This window comes from Rhamphochromis longiceps, linkage group LG7, assembly GCF_057381845.1.
Source record: "Rhamphochromis longiceps isolate RC_006_pf linkage group LG7, R_longiceps_female_GT1.1, whole genome shotgun sequence".
In the NCBI taxonomy this organism is placed as follows: Eukaryota; Metazoa; Chordata; class Actinopteri; order Cichliformes; family Cichlidae; genus Rhamphochromis; species Rhamphochromis longiceps.
This window is the reverse complement of record NC_140563.1, coordinates 34,342,200-34,361,902: the sequence shown is the minus strand read 5'-3', so window position 1 is coordinate 34,361,902 and position 19,703 is coordinate 34,342,200. Positions and strand designations below refer to the sequence as shown.

Sequence of the window (19,703 nt, the reverse complement as noted above, 5' to 3'; positions counted from 1 at the left end):
TTATTCCACTACATCGCGGGTCTGCCGGTGCATTTATGGCTCTGCGTCTTATCAATATTTCACTTGTGCCACTCAAAAACGTCCGTACAGCCTCCATCTGGCAAACATCTGGCTCATCTGCTGGCGCTCTCGCTTCTCTCACCCCGCATTTTATCGTCTTTCGCAGTAAACACCTACAGTCCATATGCAGCCCGCTTTTCGCAGCACATGTTTGGCTCTGCTCGGAGCTAGAATCCAATCCTGTGTTTCACAGTCTGACCGTAAACGAGCAGCAGAGAGAAGCGCATCCAAGACACGAGTAAGAAACCGGTCATTCAAACTACATTTACAGGCAGGCAGGGGTGCACGCTGTTTCAGAGGGCACCCTCTCTCTGCTTAGAGTACATTTTTTGCCAAAAAGAAATATGTCAAGATTAAATCGTGAATGGTTTCACCAACAGCTGTTGATCGATCATGGGCTGTGAATAAAAGCCAAAACTGAGAGAGATAAAGGTGCCGCAACAAATCCTCTCCCCGACCCAGGTGTCTGAGGAATGTTTTGACACCCCACCCTCCCTAATCCCTATTCCATGCAATATCTTTCTAGTTTATTTATTGCAAACTTTCCAGATCATTTGAGAAGCACCCTATAATAAATAGCCTGTATTGATCTTTTATGGCTGGAAGCTTTGGGCAGAATTCAGACAGCCGTTCCAGCGAGCGGCATGTGAACTCCAGCATAGTTTTACACCCAGCATTTAAAGTGCAGCATTGTCTCGAGGGTGGCTCTTCTCTGTCGTTGTAGCTGCCCTGATGACTGAAGCACATTTTCTTATTGTCACATTGTTTGGCTCACATAATGTCACACAGTGCTGTCGGACTGTGATTTACAGCCCAAGTGTTGTGTCACTGTAACACTGTGGTTTGTTGCAGAAATTTCAACTGAATTTCTTGCAGGAAAAAGTTTAGCAAGAAAGCCGTGTGAGCAGCTTCTTACAACATCTAAATGTAAAAATTTATCACCGTGTGCCAGATTTATGTTCAACTGGATTATTGAAGTGAAAAAGAACATTTCTTGATTGATTATTGAAGAGAAATCAAGACATTTTCTGGACTACATACACCCATGGGACACTTCATTAGTTACACCTTGCTAGTACTGTCTTGGACCCCTTTTTGCCTTAAGTTTTCATGGCAAAGCTTCAACAAGGTGCTGGAAAGATTCCTCAGAGGTTCTGCTCCTAACTCACATGACAGCGTCACACGGTGGCTGCAGATTTGTCAGCTGCACATCCATAATGAGAATCTCCTGTTCCACCACATCCCACAGGTGCTCTATTGGGGATTTGGTGACTGTGGAGGCCATTTGAGGACAGTGAACTCATTGTTGTGTTCAGCAAACTGGTTTGAGATGATATGAGCTTTGTTACGTGGCACCTTATCCTGCTGGATGCAGCCATCAGAAGTAATAGTTGTGCTTCCACTCCAATAAAGAGGAGATGATGTATGCAGTGTTTAAACTTTCAAATTTCAAGAGAAACTTATTCTTGCATAAAGTCTTACAGTTTATATCCAAGAACAGTTTCACTTGGATAAAGTAGCTCCAGTTTATTCTAAATGCTGTTTAAAAAGCTTTAAAAAAGTGTGGAATCTAGCATCCCGAGTGAACTTGTTGTTTTGATTCCCCTGCACTTAAGCACTGAAGAAGTGAAGTGAAAGCAAATCAGTCACTGGAGACTAATTTTACCACGCTTGCTGATGCTTGAAGTAAACTCTGGCCCCTCTTCAGACATGATCCGGATGTATCTGGAAACAAATACTCAAGCCCGAGTAGGGTCACTGTCACTTTCACAAACTTTCTCCTCTTTTCTTTCACAAAGGAATTAGTTAGAAACTCTTTTTAATCCTGACTAATCTTAGCTGTTACTCTGGGGTCGTGTTTGATTGACAGCCTCTGACACTTACAGGGGCACAGCTATAGTTTACAGCTTTGTAAAGACACAGGACAAAGCAGTCTATACCACTGTGCTTCTGGCTGAGGACATGATACTGTGGAGCCGGCTGACCCCTGGTAGTCATAATATCAGCAAGCGAGTCTGAAACTAAGGCGCGGGGAGGCCATGCTGAGACTGCCAAAGCGCTCAGCTGGTGCTCGAGGGGGGAAAAAACTGGGAGAGAAAACAAGGCTTTGGTTTCACATTTGACCAGACTATAATTAGAGAGAGAAAAAGATTAGAATATGGCCGACGGTGCCACAAGACACCCACACACCCCGCTATCATGCATACACACACATCCACTCATTTGTGGCCCTTGCAAGCCCAGTGGGCTGGCCACTAATCCTGCAGCACATTTACAATCTGTAACGACAACCTGATACCCCCGGCAGGCCACGGCGAGCACACACGTCCCTTTATGCTGCTCATGTACGTGTCAGTAGCAACAGCTGCATCTAAAACCCTCCTTGTCTGTCTCACCTGGCCGCAGATCAGCTGATTGGTTTTCCCATTCCCTCGGTGAGGAGCAGAGACAGGCATAATATGTGATCTGTGGCCAGTGAGGGCCTGTGAAAAGTCAGGATAGAAAACCCCCTACGGTGCTCTGGCGAGTTCACCCATATCGGATCATCAGCCTGCCGCATGCTCCAGCACGGTCTCTGGCCCCATCTCCCCTGACGGTCCTCGCTGTGTCAATGAACAGAGGTGGAGTATTGAAGACATCCGCAGTATGTCAGTGATACTGAACCGCGGGCCATTAGCAGCTATAGAGACACATCCAGTCGGCTGTCCAAGCCTAATCTGTCTCCGCTAAAAGCCTCAGAAATGCAACCTTATACGGCGCCTATGGGAATATGTTTCCAATAGCTCTCCTCAGGAATGAATACCTGGCATATGTCGCTATTATACTTTTTCCCCACTTCTTGTGTCCACTCGGTGTACAGTAAACACAAGGGGCTGTTTCAAGGCGAGGCTTGAGAACAGGCCTCGTTTTCTCAGACTCACAGATTCCACAAGGGGCTCCTACATCATGCTGTCATATTGGAGCTAATGAAAATCGTATTCTACGCAGGGATCCTCTTAGCGCTGCAAAAGGCACATGCTAACCAGGGGGATTAGTCCTGTAATGCTAGGGGACTTTAATTTCAGCTCCAGCATAAGTCATTGCTGCTGAGTACTAACATTGATATATGGCTTAGGAGTGACTAGCATGTGTCAGGAGAGCTTTCTGCTCAGGCGGGTGCCTTGCGGACGAACTCAGTTGAATCTCACAAGATGCTGGGGATGATTAAGGCTGACATGATGAGATCATGTAAACAAAACCAGAGCCTGCGTGCATCTTTTTGACGGTCCAGCCTGAGCACTTTTTCTTCAGCTGTGGCCTTGTTGAGTTGCCCAACTTTTCACCACTTGTCATCAGGTATTGCTGTATTCACAACTCTTTAGGGAAACGCATCATCGGTGAACATGATGGGTAGAGACTCCCCAAACAAATCAATAAATAACTTCCTGCACACTTAAACAGCTGCTCCTGGTGTACCCTTTAGCAAAGCACTGCTTCAGGGGATCTGAATGTTAAATGTGAAGAACAGCACAAACCAGGCAGCTGCAGAGAGCATGCATGCTCAGTGTATCTTCATTAGGCAAATACATGATTTGAAAGGTCAAGACCAGTAGTCACACTTTGTATGATGTTGCCAGGGGAATCATCTCTTCATGTAAATGTGCAGAACAATCATTACAGCCAATAATAAACCAAGTATGGTGGCATTATTGCTGCAACATAAAACCTGCCCTCACTCTTGATTATAAAGACAAATATTCCAAAAAGTCTTGCTTTTTTTTCAGTCATGTATGCCAAATGTGGTTCAGGATTTGACACTAAAATATTCCTCAGATAACATTTGCACAGTTGGCTTTTTTTCTTTATTATGGAATCAGGGACTTAACCTTGAAGGTTTGGGCCTGGTAAAAATCCCAGTGGGGTTTATAAATATTGTTGCAGGTGAAAAAATAAAACTGACGCTTTACCTGCCTGAATAAAGGCTCCCACATTAAACCACAGACAGCAGTTACAGTAATGTCACCAACTGATTAGTAACATCCTATTATGAAGAAACGAGATGTTTTCACTATAGTCATCTTGGTGTTTTGAAACATGTCAAGGGAGTGTTGGATCTGATTGTGAAACCGCATACTTACTGAGTAATGACTTTTCAACCACAAGTCGATAGCCAGTGTGCATATCGTGGACAGTCCTTCTTTCTCGCTCTTAGAATGACCAAAATGTACAGAATGGACTTTATTCATGACCCAAAATGAGTGACTGAGCCCATTAACTCATCAGGAAAGTGTTGAGAGGTTGAGGCTGAGGGTCTTTTTCCCATGGATTTCTATAGGACAGGAAGCCTTATTTCCCCCCACCACCACCCACCAGCTGTATTGCCCCAAGGTGCCCATTAACAAGAATGCAGGTTTCAAAGCTCTTCCGTACTGGCTTCGCTTTTCAGACCCTGCAGCTATGTCTGTCTTTTAACACTCATGGCGGTTATGTTTCTTCTGTTCCTTCCAGATTCTACCGGGGTGACTACCACATCGACGTCTGCATCAATGACTACCTTGACATCTACTGTCCGCACTACATCGGCCCAGTTGCTGATGATCGAGCAGAGCGCTACGTCCTCTACATGGTGAACTACGACGGCTACAGCTCATGCGACCACAACTCCAAGGGCTTCAAGCGTTGGGAGTGCAACAGGCCTCTGTCGCCAAACGGACCGCTCAAGTTCTCAGAGAAATTCCAGCTCTTTACGCCCTTCTCCTTAGGCTTTGAGTTTCGCCCTGGCAGAGAGTATTATTATATCTGTGAGTATCTGCCTTTTGGATATTGCTAGCATTGCAGTTAGAATTAAATGCTTGATCCAATTTCTTTTTTTTTTCTCATTTTTTATGCATCAAATTAGTCCACATTATAGAAATTCAAAGCTCTTAATTTCAGTAATTTTCTACAAACCAAGAAGTTATTATTTTGGTATTGCTGCTAACTCAGTGGTACAGGTATACTATGTGCACACGTCACCACAATAAGAAGCTCCAAGTATGAAACACATCTGTAGACCAGTATGAAAGTTATCTTGGAATTTCGCAAAAAAGACATCAGTGTTCAAATATTGTTTTGCAAGTCCTTGGAACCAGGGCCAAACCAAAACACAAGCCAGAGGGAACAAAGTATCTCTACTGTTGAGGTCTCGCTCGAGGTGCCGTTTGTTGCTGACTGGCTGAGCTCAGTTTTCTCCTCCTCGTGAGAAGACTCGGGGAAAACAAGCAGCTGGGAAGTCATGTTTTCATAAGTGAAGTCAGTGCCCTGCAGGGCCAGAAGACATGGACTAAATGAGACACAGAGCGCTCGATGGTAGATTTGAGGTATTTAGCTGACACTTGTGGTCGGGAAAGACCCTCACTGGTACTGACATTAATAAGGAGTGGAAGAGTAAGCGGAAAGACTGCTTTGGCATCACAACAAAGATAATAAGATAATAGAGAATATGTAGAAAGCTTATTTCCCATACTTCCCCCACAGTGCTAGTGCAGCTTGGCAGCCTTGCCTCCAGACTGAGGTCACTGATTTAACCCGTCAAACAATAATTTCCACTTTTATTGTAAGAAAATATTTCGGAAACTTTAACGACACAGCCAGATCAAAGGTGACACCAGAACATTCCTTTCCTTCCATGGATGTTTCCCCGTGCTAGCATCTGGGATCTTAATATCATCAAGACTGCCGTCCTGCGAGTTCTACCGGATCTCATTCTGTATTTTCATTGCAGTATTTTGTATTGTGATATATTACCCGTCACTGGATGTTTCTGTTGGATCTCTGTGTCAATTGGCTAGTCTGTTTGACTCCATTCTCTTTATTGTTTAGGGAGATTGCGTTGTATTTATAGTGCTGCCAAAGAATTGTTGATGTTGTTGCAGTTCCTCAGATGTGGATAAGAAAAGTTATAGATTGCTTAATTCTGCTGCATTTGTTGAGTTGGCACTGAACTGACAGAAGCCAAGGTTTTCTGCAGATTGATGATGATTGATCATCGAAAGAGAGAGAAGAAAGGCAGAGAGACAGTCCATATGCCCGAAACTGCACAAAGCCATATGGACTTTATCTTGCTGACTCAGATTCATGACTCATCAATCAGATACTTGTTTCTTTTCTTTTTCCTCTGAGAACACAGGGTCTGACCACAGGATTAAATGACAAATGACAGACACCTCCAGGAGAATACCAATGCCCTACAGGCAGAACATCTCATGTGTCTGTAGTCAGGGAAAATGCTGGTTGCAGAGGTACTTCTGCAACATGGAAACATGTAAATCTCAGACCGTGTATAATGAATTGCAGCTGTATGTTTATTTTGTGTCCATCTCTTTAAATATTTCATTATTTGAAATCTGGTGGGTGGATGGATGGACTGTCAAGTTTAGTGATGATGAATGGCAAGTCTCAGATGATGTGGAAAGAATCAATGTCAGGAGATATTTGCGTGTGAGTACACAGAAGCATTAGGCAAGCGACAAGATTTTTGGTACTGGAAGTTCTCTGGTTGTGTTTAATAGTCCACCTTGATTCCCATCAGATTTGAGCAGGCTTTAGCTTGGCGATGCATAGAGCTAAGGAAAAAAATACAAGCCATCACTTGACAATGATTTAGCTTTTCATCATTTTAACTTATATGTATTCATATATATTAACCAGTGTGACTGAAAGGGAAGCCTTGTCCTGGAAGACCCTTGGCTGTGCTGGAAGCTTCAAAATACCATTGCCTCCAAAGTGAGCTTTTAACTTCCACAGCATGTCTTTTATTTCCACAGCATGTCTTTTATCCTGTCTTCCTCCCTTCCGCCCCTCCCTGAGCCTGGTTCTGCCGGAGGTTTCTTCCTGTTAAAAGGGAGTTTTTCCTTCCCACTGTCGCCAAAGTGCTTGCTCATAAGGGGTCATATGATTGTTGGGTTTTTCTCTGTATCTATGAAGCGCCTTGAGGCGACTTTTGTTGTGATTTGGCGCTATATAAATAAAATTGAATTGAAAATTGAATTGAATTAACTCTTTCCATTAACTCTTTATGTTTTTCTAATAATCATTCTCTTTTTTTGGAGCAGTTGTGGCTCAGGTGGTAGAGCGGGTCACCTACAGGTTGAAAGGTCGGTGGATTAATCCCTGACACTTCCAGTCTATGTTTTGCAGGATCCTTGGGCGAGATACTGAGCCTTGAGTGCATCAACCAGAGTGTGCGTGTGAATGTTAGACAGGGCACCTTAGCATAAAGGAAGCACTGGATGAATGTGTGCAAGTGGGTAAATGTGAATTGTTGCTCTTATTTTGGTCTCCACCAAGCATGGTTACTTACCTCTCCCTTTAGCATCTAAATGCTTAGAGACCAGTAATATTTCCTGTTGAGTGCTGGGGAAGTAGGGTGCAGTCTGTTTAATAAAGTGCTTTTCTAACTAAATGTAACTAAATGTTTGTGCAACTATTGATGGACAAAAGTATTTTTGTGTTTGTATTTACCACAAAAAAAAAAGAAAAATATTAGCAGAAAGGAGATTTAAGTTTCTATACAGTGTAATGGTTAACATTAGCTTGACTTTAACCAGCACACCAACAAAACTTTAAGCATGGTAAACAAATATCTTTTTTTTGGTATGTCTACAGACATGTACATTTGACGTTTTTAAGCGATCGTTTGTGTTTTTTAAGTTTCAAATGAGCCGTGAAATCCTGAAATTTATACCAATGACAAAAAAAAATATTTCTGTTTATACAAGAAACCCATATTTTTCCAGATGGATCCGGGTTTTCTTCTCCAGATTCCGAAATCCTGGCTGCGTTACATTAAACACTGTTTTATCAGCTGCTGATATCAGTGTCATATTGCATGTTGACATTATCCTGCACCGGCAAAGCCTAACAATAGTTGATAGTTAATACCGGTGTTATACATGTGGTTTGAGAAGCTGTTGTGTGGGCATGTAAATGACATATTGAGAGGAGTGTTCATGCTTGCTCGTCTCAGTGAAGACAGATACTCCTTTGTCCTCCTCTGCAGTGATTGTCACTCGCCTTAGGCTTGGCAAACGGAGGGGGGTGCATGTCAAATGGATGACACCTGCAGCTGCATGTGGACCAACCCTTCAGGCAGACAGACAGACAGACTCTTAGGGGAAAGCCATCCTGGTGTGAGATCAGTACTATGGCTAGTCCTAGAAGGTCAAAGGTCACCAGTATGATGACGAGGTTTTTGCTGCAAGCTTCTCCTGGCCTCAGAGGGCGGCATGTTTTTCTAATAGAGCCACAGTGGAGCAAGGGAAGCCTGATCCTAATCTCAGGGGATAGAAATCCAATTTTCAGAGGAGACAGTTGAGAGTCTGGCTCTCCCCGCGTGAGAGAGATGACTGTCTCCCTGTAAAGCCCTCCTGCTTCAAACGCCCGAGTCCCGCTCCGTACAGCCAGCGCAGATCTACATTGATAATGACGTGAACCTCGGCAGCACAGGACCCCAACAGTTCTCCTTTAGCTCCTCGCTGCTAACGCAAAAACAAAGGGCTGTGTTCCCCAAGATAAACCACAAGAAAAACATCTCTTCCCAGAGTATTTATTTCAGGATTTGTTTAATTTACCTCAGAGTCACACTGAAGCCCAGCCTTACACGCCATCCCAGTCTGTTTAGAGATATGGAATATGTGCTGCAGGTTTGGACTATGCGATTGCATTGATTCAGTCCACACAGTACATGACTGAATGTGCAAAGCGTGTCTAAGCGCGTGACCGGGAGGTTTACCGTTGTCTCGTCGTCAGATGACCTGACTATAGCTGGGGTCTAGAGTTGCAGGCAGAGCTGGAGTTACAGTCATGGGGAAGCACGGCTGTGTTGCTTGAGGAAAGAAAACCCAGACTGTGACCTCAGTGGTAGACACAAGAGAAAGGAGCAGAGACGGTCGGGTAATTGCATGTGTGTGGTGGAATCTGTGAAGCGATGGTGGCAAGGCAGGAGAGGAGGAGGGTGAGAGAATGCGATGAGAGAGTAACATTGTGACCTAATGCCAGGGAGTAAGAAATACAAGAAAAGAAAAGATTCTTAAACAGTTTTGCAACTGTACATTAGAAAAAAAAGAGATCAAAGGAATAACAAGTTATCTAAAGGACACAAAAAAAAACCAATGCATAACAGGATCTACTGATATATGACACCACAGAGTGCATTTTGAGGCGTACACCATGGTCACCTGCCAAAGGTAAATAAGAGCAGCTTTGTTTATCCCTCCGGAGGCTATTCTTTTTTTTCCCTTCCACTTCCTTTTTGTGTATGCCCACTGCTGATTGTCTGACTGATCTGGCTGGTGCTCACATGGAAAGTAGGAAACTTTCACTTTCAACTGAATAGTTTTAATAGCAAAGAGTAGCAATGAGGTTTACAAATTTTAAATTGATGAGAAATTATTTCCAAGCCTGTCTCAACCCAGGGTGTCAGTTACTGTAGTTCTATCACATACCTCTGCTGTCACAGAGGGTTTTCTTTGGCTGTGCATTAAGGCACAGCCTGCAGCAATACTGGATGCTGAGAGATAACAGTCCTCCTCTAAAAGCTACAAAGTCCACAAGGTTGAAGGATGACAGTGGAGTAAATCACAAGTGTGTCAGTAAGGAAACCACTTGTAAACTTTGTGTTTTGCATTTTTCACCTTTTTTGCTTTTGTTCACGGGTAGGTTTAGGTACTAAATCCCATTTTTTAGGTTCAGTGAGCGTCTGTGTAGGCTTGTCTGAAGCAGGAATTATACTTTCCGCGTCTGCGAGTCCGTTAGGTTCTGCTCGGGTTCCAGTGATGTAAATTTTGTCATCTGACAGTACCCATGCCTGACTGTTTTTTCATCCACACAACCACACAATCGGAGGTCAAGGAGATATAACAGGAATGATTACTCGGGTCTTCAGCTGTCCATGTCCATGAAGTATAATCTGGGCTAAGGCTTCACTAACGGACCAGTTCTGTTGTTTAGCTTGAGTTTCATGAACATTGTGTATTCCACACTTGGTTGGTTAGATATTGCTGTAGCTTGCTTCCCGCTGCTTTCTCAAATTGGTCTCAAAGAGGTGCCGAAAATCTTCTTGGGATTTGCTTCGGTTAATAGCAGATTGCGACGGTTGCCTGTGGTTTGCATTGAAGACGCCAACTCGGCTGCAAAAACTCGCAAACCAACAAACCAACTATTCAGTAAGTGGTAGTCAAACTGTAAAAAATGTGATACAAACCAGAAGCGGAGACTGTTTGGCTTCACAGTAAAAGGCACGCCTCTTAAAATGTGTTTGTTTAAGAAGGCACAGTTTTTACTTTGCCACACACTGTTTGCAACTGATTACATAGCGACAAGTGGGAGCTTCCTGTAATCACTTGCCAATATTTTCCACTAGTGACTGGAGGTTGAGAGTGGGTCACTGAGCAGTCTCTAGGTCTGTGTCACTAAGGCCCAACTATTGCCTAAGCCTGTTGCATCACAATCACCAGAGAACACCTTATACTTACCTTTGACATAACAGAATCTTTTTAAAAAGGGGGCATGGGTGGGAGGATGGGCTGAAATTTACAGGTTTTTGATGAAAGTTATAAAAACTGCTTGTTTGTCACAGGATGACTGCAGTGTCTGCAGATCAAGTGGGTTTAAATTGTGTTTCAGTACTTTAATAAGTCATTGGCAGTACAGTATACGTATAACTTTTAGGTTTTCATTTCAACTTTTTTCAAATGTTTTGTAAAAAAAAAAGAAGTAATAATTTAATGGAAAAATAATCAAGAAGTTATTTTAAAGGCTAAAATGATTCTTATCTTAGTTGCAGCTCGAATCCGATAAGATTAAAAGAATGTCTCGGATGGAAAGTTGGGACAATTGTTTTTGTCTGTGTCCTTCCAGACGTTCCGTGCAAGTATGCAGAAATAAACTTTTTATAGCCATTGAGCAAAGTTAGAGTGAGATAACAAAAGCCAAGGAAAGCTAGACATAAGGAGCATGAGCGACATAAAGAGTCAGTCTGGCCAGTCGAGTTCAGTTCACTCAAGTTCTGTTCCAGCCACCGTTGGGCTGTGAGGTAAGTTACTCAATACCCGCGGACACAGACAGAAGCAGCGTGATTGACAACGTTTCTGTCATTCATTTCCTCCCTCTGCTGCTTCACTTCCAATATTTCTCTCATGGTAAAGTTTAAAGATGATTTTTATCTCCTCTCACAGCCGCGCAGCATCTGATAAAATGCCTTTTTGAAATATGACGCCCCAGGTCATCTGCAACTGGAAATACCGACATGGTTTACTTTTATCAGGAATTTACCGCTGGGCTAGAATCTATCACATGGAGGGTCTGCGTGACGGGGTAGCCAAGTGTCCGTGGACAAATTGTGGAGACCTCTTTGCACAGATGTACATACAGGAACCACAACATACATACATGCGCACATGCATGCTTATCAAGTCATCTAGGGCGTGTGTGTGTTTGAACGGTCAGATCAAGAGCAGTTTCAGACACTTGACAGGCAGCAGGAAATGGCAGAGGTCGCTGTATCAAGACATGTGAGGCGAAGCTAGAGAAAGAGAGGAAAAAATATTGTGGGACTAAGATAAGAAGGCAAGAAAAAGAAAAGCAAAATATATTATTGAGAAAAGTGCAAACCATTCGTCACAGCTGGTGACACCCTCAGCGCTCTATTAGCTGCTCGGACCCCGGTACTACTTGAAAACTAATTAGTTTTGTTAGCTCGGGAAAACAATCACAGCAAACATGCCCAACCCCAGAAACACACGCAGGCACACACACAAATTCTAATCTTTGCCTTTCACAATCAGGAACCAAAGAAAATGAGATTTCGAAGGTGAGCATAACAGCGTGCCACACATCTGCAGAAATGACTGCCCCTGGCCAAATTAGACTTGGAAATACGAGGGTGACATTGACATAAAATATAGAGCAGAAATGCTTTTACATCAGGATGAGAGGGAAGTTCAGACACCGAGATAAAGCTCTTCAGACCGAATTTAAAGGGAGATAAGAGTGGAATACCTCTGATGGAGAAACAATCGACCTTGTCAGATTGTTCGTTTCTACTGCTCCGCTGATGTTTATGAATGAAGGTAGATTTAGAGAGCTAAGAGGCCGCAAAGTGAATGCGAATAGATAACGTCGAGTGGATTTGGAACAGAAAAGCAATCTTGTAATGTAGCTATGCAATTTTTTTTTTTACCTTTCTGCTGTCTAGAGAGCTCTCTGTGCCTCCACTGGTCATGGCTGTGGAGCATGTCATAGAAATGGTCTGGCTTTTTTAGGTAATACATCAGGAATACTGCAAACACCACGGTTACCTGTTAATAATTTTCCCTACAATAGGGTTCATTATCAGATAATTAGGCAGTTTGAGCAACTTCATCTGGGACTTGGGTGATTCGGAGTTATTGAAGAATGCAAATGCAGAAGGTCCGACTACAAATAAAGTATTTCGCTGATATGACTAGGCTGAAAATATCAAAGCTTCAAAACTGGTAAAACGTCCTTTTTTTAAAGCCAAACTCCTTGAATATCAAACACAAACAGCAATACAAGAAGTATCCAGTTTTTTTTAAAGGGTGATCACAGTTATGACCAGACATTCGATGTCAGCTAAATACAGTTCGATACTAAGAGCAAAGTAAACAGTTTCCATCACATCACACATCCATCGTTACCCATCTCAGTGGTTTAAAGAACTCCAGTCCCTATAATTTTGCAATAGGATGGTTAGATTTGGTTCCACAGATTCAGGTAACAAAGAACTCTTTTCCTGCAGTGCAGTTGCTTTGTTGGTGCAGAACCTTTCTAGCTTTGAGAACCCATTATTGTGCAGCATTACAAGCTTAAGTTGTATGTCTTTGTGTGCTGCATCTGCCAATCCTGGTAGTCCTTTCCGTTGCCACTAATGTCAGTAGGTCTAAATTTGGACCCAGCAGTTTTTGCGTTGCAATGCTGGTGCTGGATTTGCAAGAGGGATACAAGAGGTATGATTGCTTCTAAAAGCGCCCATTTACCATCGTTGGATCCCTTTTAGAATCATTATTAAAAATATGCATGTCATACTTGGCCAGTTTCCACAAAGGCTTTAGCTAAAGACACCACCAAAACATTTTAAAGCATGCTATAATCAAGCTGGAGTTGTCTACTGTTAAATGCAATTACTTAATTTGGATGTGTGGCCTGATATAGGTGTCTGTCTGTGTAGCACATTGGTTATACAGAAACAATAATTATGGGGATTGTAACCATTATAGAGGCTAGGGAGACGACAGCGACAAAACTGCACATAGGTCATGTGCAGATTGGTTGCTAAACAGAAAGGGGAATGCACAAAGATAAACCATCAAAGACATGGATGAGAAGCACAAACAATGGCTGGAGATTTTTTATTTTTCATGCTTGGTTTCACAGCACTACAAAGCTCTTTGTGTTTTGACTTTTATCTTCTATGCTGCAGGTGGCGAGTTAAAGACTCAACAACAGCGCAAACGTGAACAAGTATAGCCCACATTGCCAGTTGTTTCAAATAGTTTTGACTCTGCCCCCAACTTCCAGACACATGTCTGTAAACTGCAAAGCTCTCTTTAGCACCGGCACATCTGAGTGGCTGGTGTTTGGGTTGCGTGTTAGAATGAAGCCTGATAGGGTGCAGCGCTGATACTCGTGCTCTCAAAGCTGTTTTATTGCAAAGTATAAAGGTATCTTTTGTCAAATTAAGAAGTTCAAGTGTGGTAATAATAGTGACATTTTAACTGACATTTTAATTCAGAATGACATTTCCCCTGATCACGCAGCAGTAGATTAGATCAAAGAAGGTATTTCGATATCTGAAACTGAAGCTGGCATGTTTGAAGTGCCTTTGTTTCTTAACTCCGTGTGATGTGTCCACAGCCTCCATCTCTGACGACAGAGGAAGAAGGAGCTGCCTTCGACTCAAAGTCTTCGTCAGGCCTCAGAGTGAGTCCCAGATTGTTGTGTCTGCTCTGCCTGGTTTTCCATTCTTTATGTGTGCCAGCGTGTGATCGGACTGCGCGCGTGTGACGTTCAACTCGTCTAATCTACACATCTCCTCTCTCCTCTTTGTTTCTCTTAGACAATTGTGTGAAAAACTCTGGGACCGTGGAAGAAGGAGTCAATTTTGATGATAATAGTCACAACTCCCTAGAACCTGGAGGTTGGTGGGAATATACTGTACAGTTCATGATGTTTGTCAGTGTGTGATGGTGACGGAATCATGTGGGATAGATAAAGATTATTCTGAACACGTGGTGATGGACAGATTAACCATCGAGTCAGAGGTTTGGATGACGTTAGTCAATAAAATAATCGACAAAAATTTAGTTGATTGACTGGCATTCAGGTAATCGTGATATACCGAGACTTGGATTTGCATCGCTATTTCCCAGTGTGTCACTTAAATACAAAGCTGGAGGATGAAGTAGGTTAGCTATGATTAGCAGAAAAAAATGGCGGCTCCTTTTAATTCAGTTAAATGTAGGTGTCGTGTCTTGACTAGGTGTCGTGACTTCCTGGAGTCTTTGGTGGCTGCAGTATCAGGTGACATAGACATGAAAGAAAAAAACTTGGACATAGGGCAAATGGATAGATTTTTTTAGATGGAGCTTTGAATAGAGTTAAGGTATTAGGTGCAAGGCGTAACTCTAAAAAATTGCACCCATAACAAGGAACTAGCAAAATCTGATGTTTTTAGCCATCTTCTATGACAGGACATTGTTTTAGCACCCAGCATTTCGAATAAGGCAATAAAAAGCTTAGTTAGCTGTGTGTTAGCAGGCTAGTTAGTTAAGGCATTTGTAAATATAGCAACATTACTCACTGCATACAGGTTAAATATTGTCAAAATTTGCTTTAAGCTTAATTTAATCTTTTAGTGCCGCTTGTCTTATGCCTGGGATCCACTTTTGTCACATGCAAGGCTCGTTGTTTTGTTCATTAGTTTAGAAAAGCTCAGTTCTTTGTTCTTCAACGTGTTTCTAGTGCATCCCACCAAACTGCAGCTTTTAGGCATTTATCAGTTGACTTTTGATAGCAGTTAGACATGACAAGGAGGCCTCTAAGCTAAAAAAAAAAGGCAGTCGAAAACCATGACTCTTTCCTTCTCTGTTGCTGGTGGGACTTTCTTGGGCTCCATCTCTATATAAAACATTTGTAAAGCTCTTTCTGAATCATTTGTTGCCTTTTAAGATATTTCTGTCACAAAAGGGAAAACAGTGGTTGGAGACCATGGCCAAAATTATTGCCACCATTAGCAATGAACTCGCAATCTCATTGACTGTAAAAGACAGACTCAATCTGCTACCAATTTGTGGTTGAATTGGGTCAAGTTACAGGCAATCTGTTGGAGATTAAAATTAGCAATAATCGCAATTTGTATTAACCAGAAAACTATATTCAGTCCAACCAGAACCTCATAGATATGAAACAGAAATTCAGAAAATTCTTCATAAATAGAAACGTAACTTCTGCAGGACAGCAATTTAACCACACACGGCTGGTCTGCTAACGATTCATTAGTGGGTCAAATACACCTTCCAACCAGTCGCTGCAGGCCCCCCTCCCTGAGTCTGGTTCTACTGGAGGGCTCTTCCTGTTAAAAGGGAGTTTTTCCTTCCCACTGTCACCAAGCACTTGCTTAAAGGTGCTTGATTGTTGATGTTTTATGTGCTATTGTAGGGTCTCTGCCTTACAATATAAAGTGCTTTGAGGTGGCTGGGCCATATATAAATGAAACTGTATTAACCTCCTAGGACCTGGCGTCCACATATGTGGACATCCCATTTTGGGTTATTTAGACCAAAATACTCAATTTTGCTCTACAAGGAAGGTCTACCTGATATCCACTTACGAAATTTTATTGAAATTTTAAACGAATATCCTCATATGTGGCTCTCATTTTTCTTAGAAACAAAAATCAGGTAAAAAAAAAAATCTGGTAATTCTTTGTTTTTACATTCATTGGTTCCCAATATGCCCAAATATCAAAGAGAAATGAAAAATGCATGCCGTGGAAGAGTGCAGGTCTTAGGAGGTTAAAATACACAATCAAAATTTTGCATGAGGGAGCCTTCTACTCAAAATCATCACACAATTTCAGCTTTCCCTGTTAAGTGTGCATTTTCATCTGTTTGCTCTTAGATGGTGTCAGTCACGAGTCACCAGAGCCAGCAAGAAGGGATGTGAACTCCGCTGGACGGTGCCAGACTTCAGTTCTCCTGCTCAGCTCCACCCTCATACTCCTGGCTGTCATCTTGTCTTTATAGCAGCGAGATGTAGAAATCAGGGATGGACTGTCCTAACTGGAGCACAGGCCGCTCTACCCTGCAACCTCTCCCCTCAAGGAGCACTTTTAAAAGAAAAAATGAAATAAATAAAAAAAATTAAAACAAATCACTGACAATCTCTCATTACAAAGAGAGAGGAAGGGACTTCGGTGCTGAAGCCTTTGATGTTTTTTGACTTTGTAAAATGCCAACTAGTTTGATTTTTGACTTTCTGGCGAGTGCCGATGGTCGTGGCGCCCCAAGGTGAAAGCGTCTTTTACCTATTCGCCTCTCTACCATTTAAAGTATGCAGATATTACACCTTTTTTTTTGCATTTAAAACAAGCACAGAAACATGCTTTTAAACATATAAACACACAGGACACAATGTCTACACAATCAGTACACTTTTTAACGCGAATGGCAAAGAAGCACAGCAGGACCCCTCTGAAGTTTACAGATGAACTCTGTTTTTTGTTTTGTTTTTTACATTACATAACCTCCAACATGTAACATGATTAAATCTCACTTCAACGTGGAAGAAGATCCTGGAGCGGCACATCGGCAAAAAGGAAAACAAAGAAAGATGCTATTTGTTGGAGACTGTTGGTACAGGCGTGGAGGTACGGGGCGGGCCTTTGATGGATTAACCTCTCTCTCAGGTTAAAAGGGATGCATTGTCTCAGACTGTGGAGGACCCTTTATGAGAGATTTAAAAAAAGGAAAAAGTTAAAGAAGCACTCATCTTTTAGTGTTTGGATAGGAGGCAATTTTAATGGTTGATTAATGTATGTGTTTGTTTTATTTTTTAATAATTCACATAACTCAATTGTAGCAGCCAACACGGGTGTACAGTAAAATATTTGAATGGCGCGTAGACAACGATACGGTCTTTTGCCTGGCGAAATGTATTTTCCTATTTATTGTGAAGTCCTTGTGCTTTTTTCTGTTCTGGTTCAGTCTGTAAGTACAGTAGAAAGGCAATAAAAAACAAACACCCTTACCCGTTAAGTTAGTTTATATTACCCACAGTTAATTTGATACCATTAAACAAAAAAAAAAACAACCACACAGTTTTACGTATCTGTTTGGACTGCTCGCTGATGATGGTTTTTAATTGTTTTTAACAAAGTCCGGGAAGAAGAGGGAAAAAAAAGTCTGATGTGCTATCAGGGTGTAGAAATCGTAGAATATTTGTGTTTGAAATGTCATTAAATGAATGTCACAAATGTAGTTTTACTGTTACACTATTGTTTTTGTGAATCACTGTCATAACACAAACTATTGTAAATAGAAGGCAAAGTTCCTACAAAGTTCAGGGATGTGTCCATGCCTAACATGAGGTCCATTTTTTCTTTGTTTCTAAATCAGGGAGAATTCTCTTCCCTAAAATAAAGTAGAAATTTTATGTGGCGAAAAAAGTTTCAGTGAGATGGTGGGCGAATTACAAAGCAGGTGGAAGAAGTGTGCGTAGGATGGTCGGGACTGTGATTCATTTACCCTCTTTGATGTCGTGTAAAGTGGCATCTGTACAGAAAATACACCGGGGGCACCCTCGTACCAGTTATTTCTGGAATGAAAAAATCGACCACCAGGGGAGATGGAATAAACACGAGGTGGTGTCCTGTTCTCTTGGGGCAAACTGAAACTGACCTGAGAGAAGGGGGGAAAGAGACGAAGAGGGCGAGATGTGAAGAACTGTAGTGCCCCTGCTGAGATCAATAATGCTCTTCTATTTTCTCCTCATGTGGCAGGAACATGTGGTAAACAGATCCTACTGTCACATTCACTCAGCGCCAAATAACACAGCCTTGCTAATGTCACTGCTAAAGAACAACACCTGTACTGCCTGCTTGCTGGAAGCACGGGAGTGTTAGGGCCACTTTGGGTTAAAATAAACCAAGTTAGGGAAAGAAACTGAAGCTTTGGTAAGAAAAGATAGTAATTACATAGCATATTTTTTAGGTTCAAAGATGCAAATAAAAGAGATGCAAATATTTTATTTGACTGGCTCCTGTGCTAAATATACATCTAGATCAGGGGTGGGCCCCTGGCCCATTCTGGCCCGTGGCAAAGGAAACTAAATGGAAGGTTAAGTGTATTTTTACATGTTTTACAGCTTTTTCTATTGATAAAGACCCCCCCCCCCCCTCTCCCACATACACACACACACTCACACTATAACATACAAAAATAGACAAAATATAAATGACAGAAAAGTTCCTGTTTTCCACAAACTACTTTAAAATTTTCATTTTTTGTCCAGTCCACAGTAAAAGAAAAAAAAAAAGACATTTTCTATTAATTAACAAAAACCTTTTCAATAATTGTACACATATAATGTAGTTTCACTGGTCCCCCCCACTTGAGTTGCCCTGGCTTAGAGATAGACTGCCCAGATTTATCTTGAATATAATGGAACTCAACTATGTTATCCTCAAAAGGCGCCAAAAATATACATCTAAAAAACTTGGCAGAAATTTTCTTTGCAAACCTTCTTTTGAGCAGCAACTATTTTTTTCAAATTACAACAGCCAGTTAAAGAATGCATGCAGTTAGCTAACATCAGATTCATCTGAGGCAGGTATGCCATGTCACGAGCACGTAATAAGACGTCACTTGCTTGCTACGTGGTGTTTGTAGAAAGAAAATACTTCTTGCATAAAGTTTTTATTAAATAACCAGAAAGAGATACCTCTGGAGGTTTTCAAACATATACTTTTGGGACTTTTGTTTTAGTTCTGTTATAAATATGTGTATCACTAATATGTTGAAAAAGTTGGGCGACTGGGGTAATGATTTCAGTCTACAAGCATAAGTAGTGTAAGTAGTTAAATCTGGCCCTAACACTCCATTATAGTGCAGGACACCTGTGGCATAGAAGAAAAACAACAGTGTGTAACTTGTTGCATAGTTTATAAGTTGCTCCCTTAAATACCGAAGACAAGACCAAAAAAAATTAATAGCTTTGAGTTTTCAATTTGATCCTCTGTTCCTGGCAGATACAAGGACCACTCTTTCAGAATGGCTGGTAAACTGAAGCTGATGTTTAAAACTGGTGGAGTGTCCCTTTAAATTATAACTTATTTAATTTATAATTACTTCTGTGCACGGCTTCTGTGCTAAGACAACCATATTAGGGTTATCCACCCTCTATGATATCATACAGAACCAAAAGAGGAAAAACTCATCTGAAACAGTGTTTAGAGCAATCTGAAGCCTGAGCTTTGGCCTCACGTGGATTACTTGTACATACTTATGTCATTATTTGAATCTTTAGCCATGCTTCACGTGAGCACCCAACATTGTAATAGTTTATATGCATGACAGAAATGAAGAAAAAGCATATTAGGTCTTATT

The 19,703-nt window shown here is 41.7% G+C and overlaps 1 protein-coding gene across 2 annotated transcripts in view; it reads left to right on the top strand.

The window, feature by feature from the left end:
- Positions 1-19,278, top strand: part of LOC146665724 (ephrin-A5b-like) — an 85,524-nt gene extending 66,246 nt beyond the window's left edge. The window contains exons 2-5 of one of the 2 annotated variants that reach the window (XM_085413470.1): positions 4,549-4,841; positions 13,954-14,019; positions 14,156-14,236; positions 16,219-19,278. In XM_085413470.1, coding sequence (XP_085269596.1) covers positions 4,549-4,841; positions 13,954-14,019; positions 14,156-14,236; positions 16,219-16,343 — 565 coding nt within the window. In that variant the 3' untranslated portion in view covers positions 16,344-19,278. The remainder of the gene's footprint in view (positions 1-4,548; positions 4,842-13,953; positions 14,020-14,155; positions 14,237-16,218) is intronic. The other variant, XM_085413471.1, reaches the window with a different exon arrangement.
- Positions 19,279-19,703: the final 425 nt, after the last annotated feature.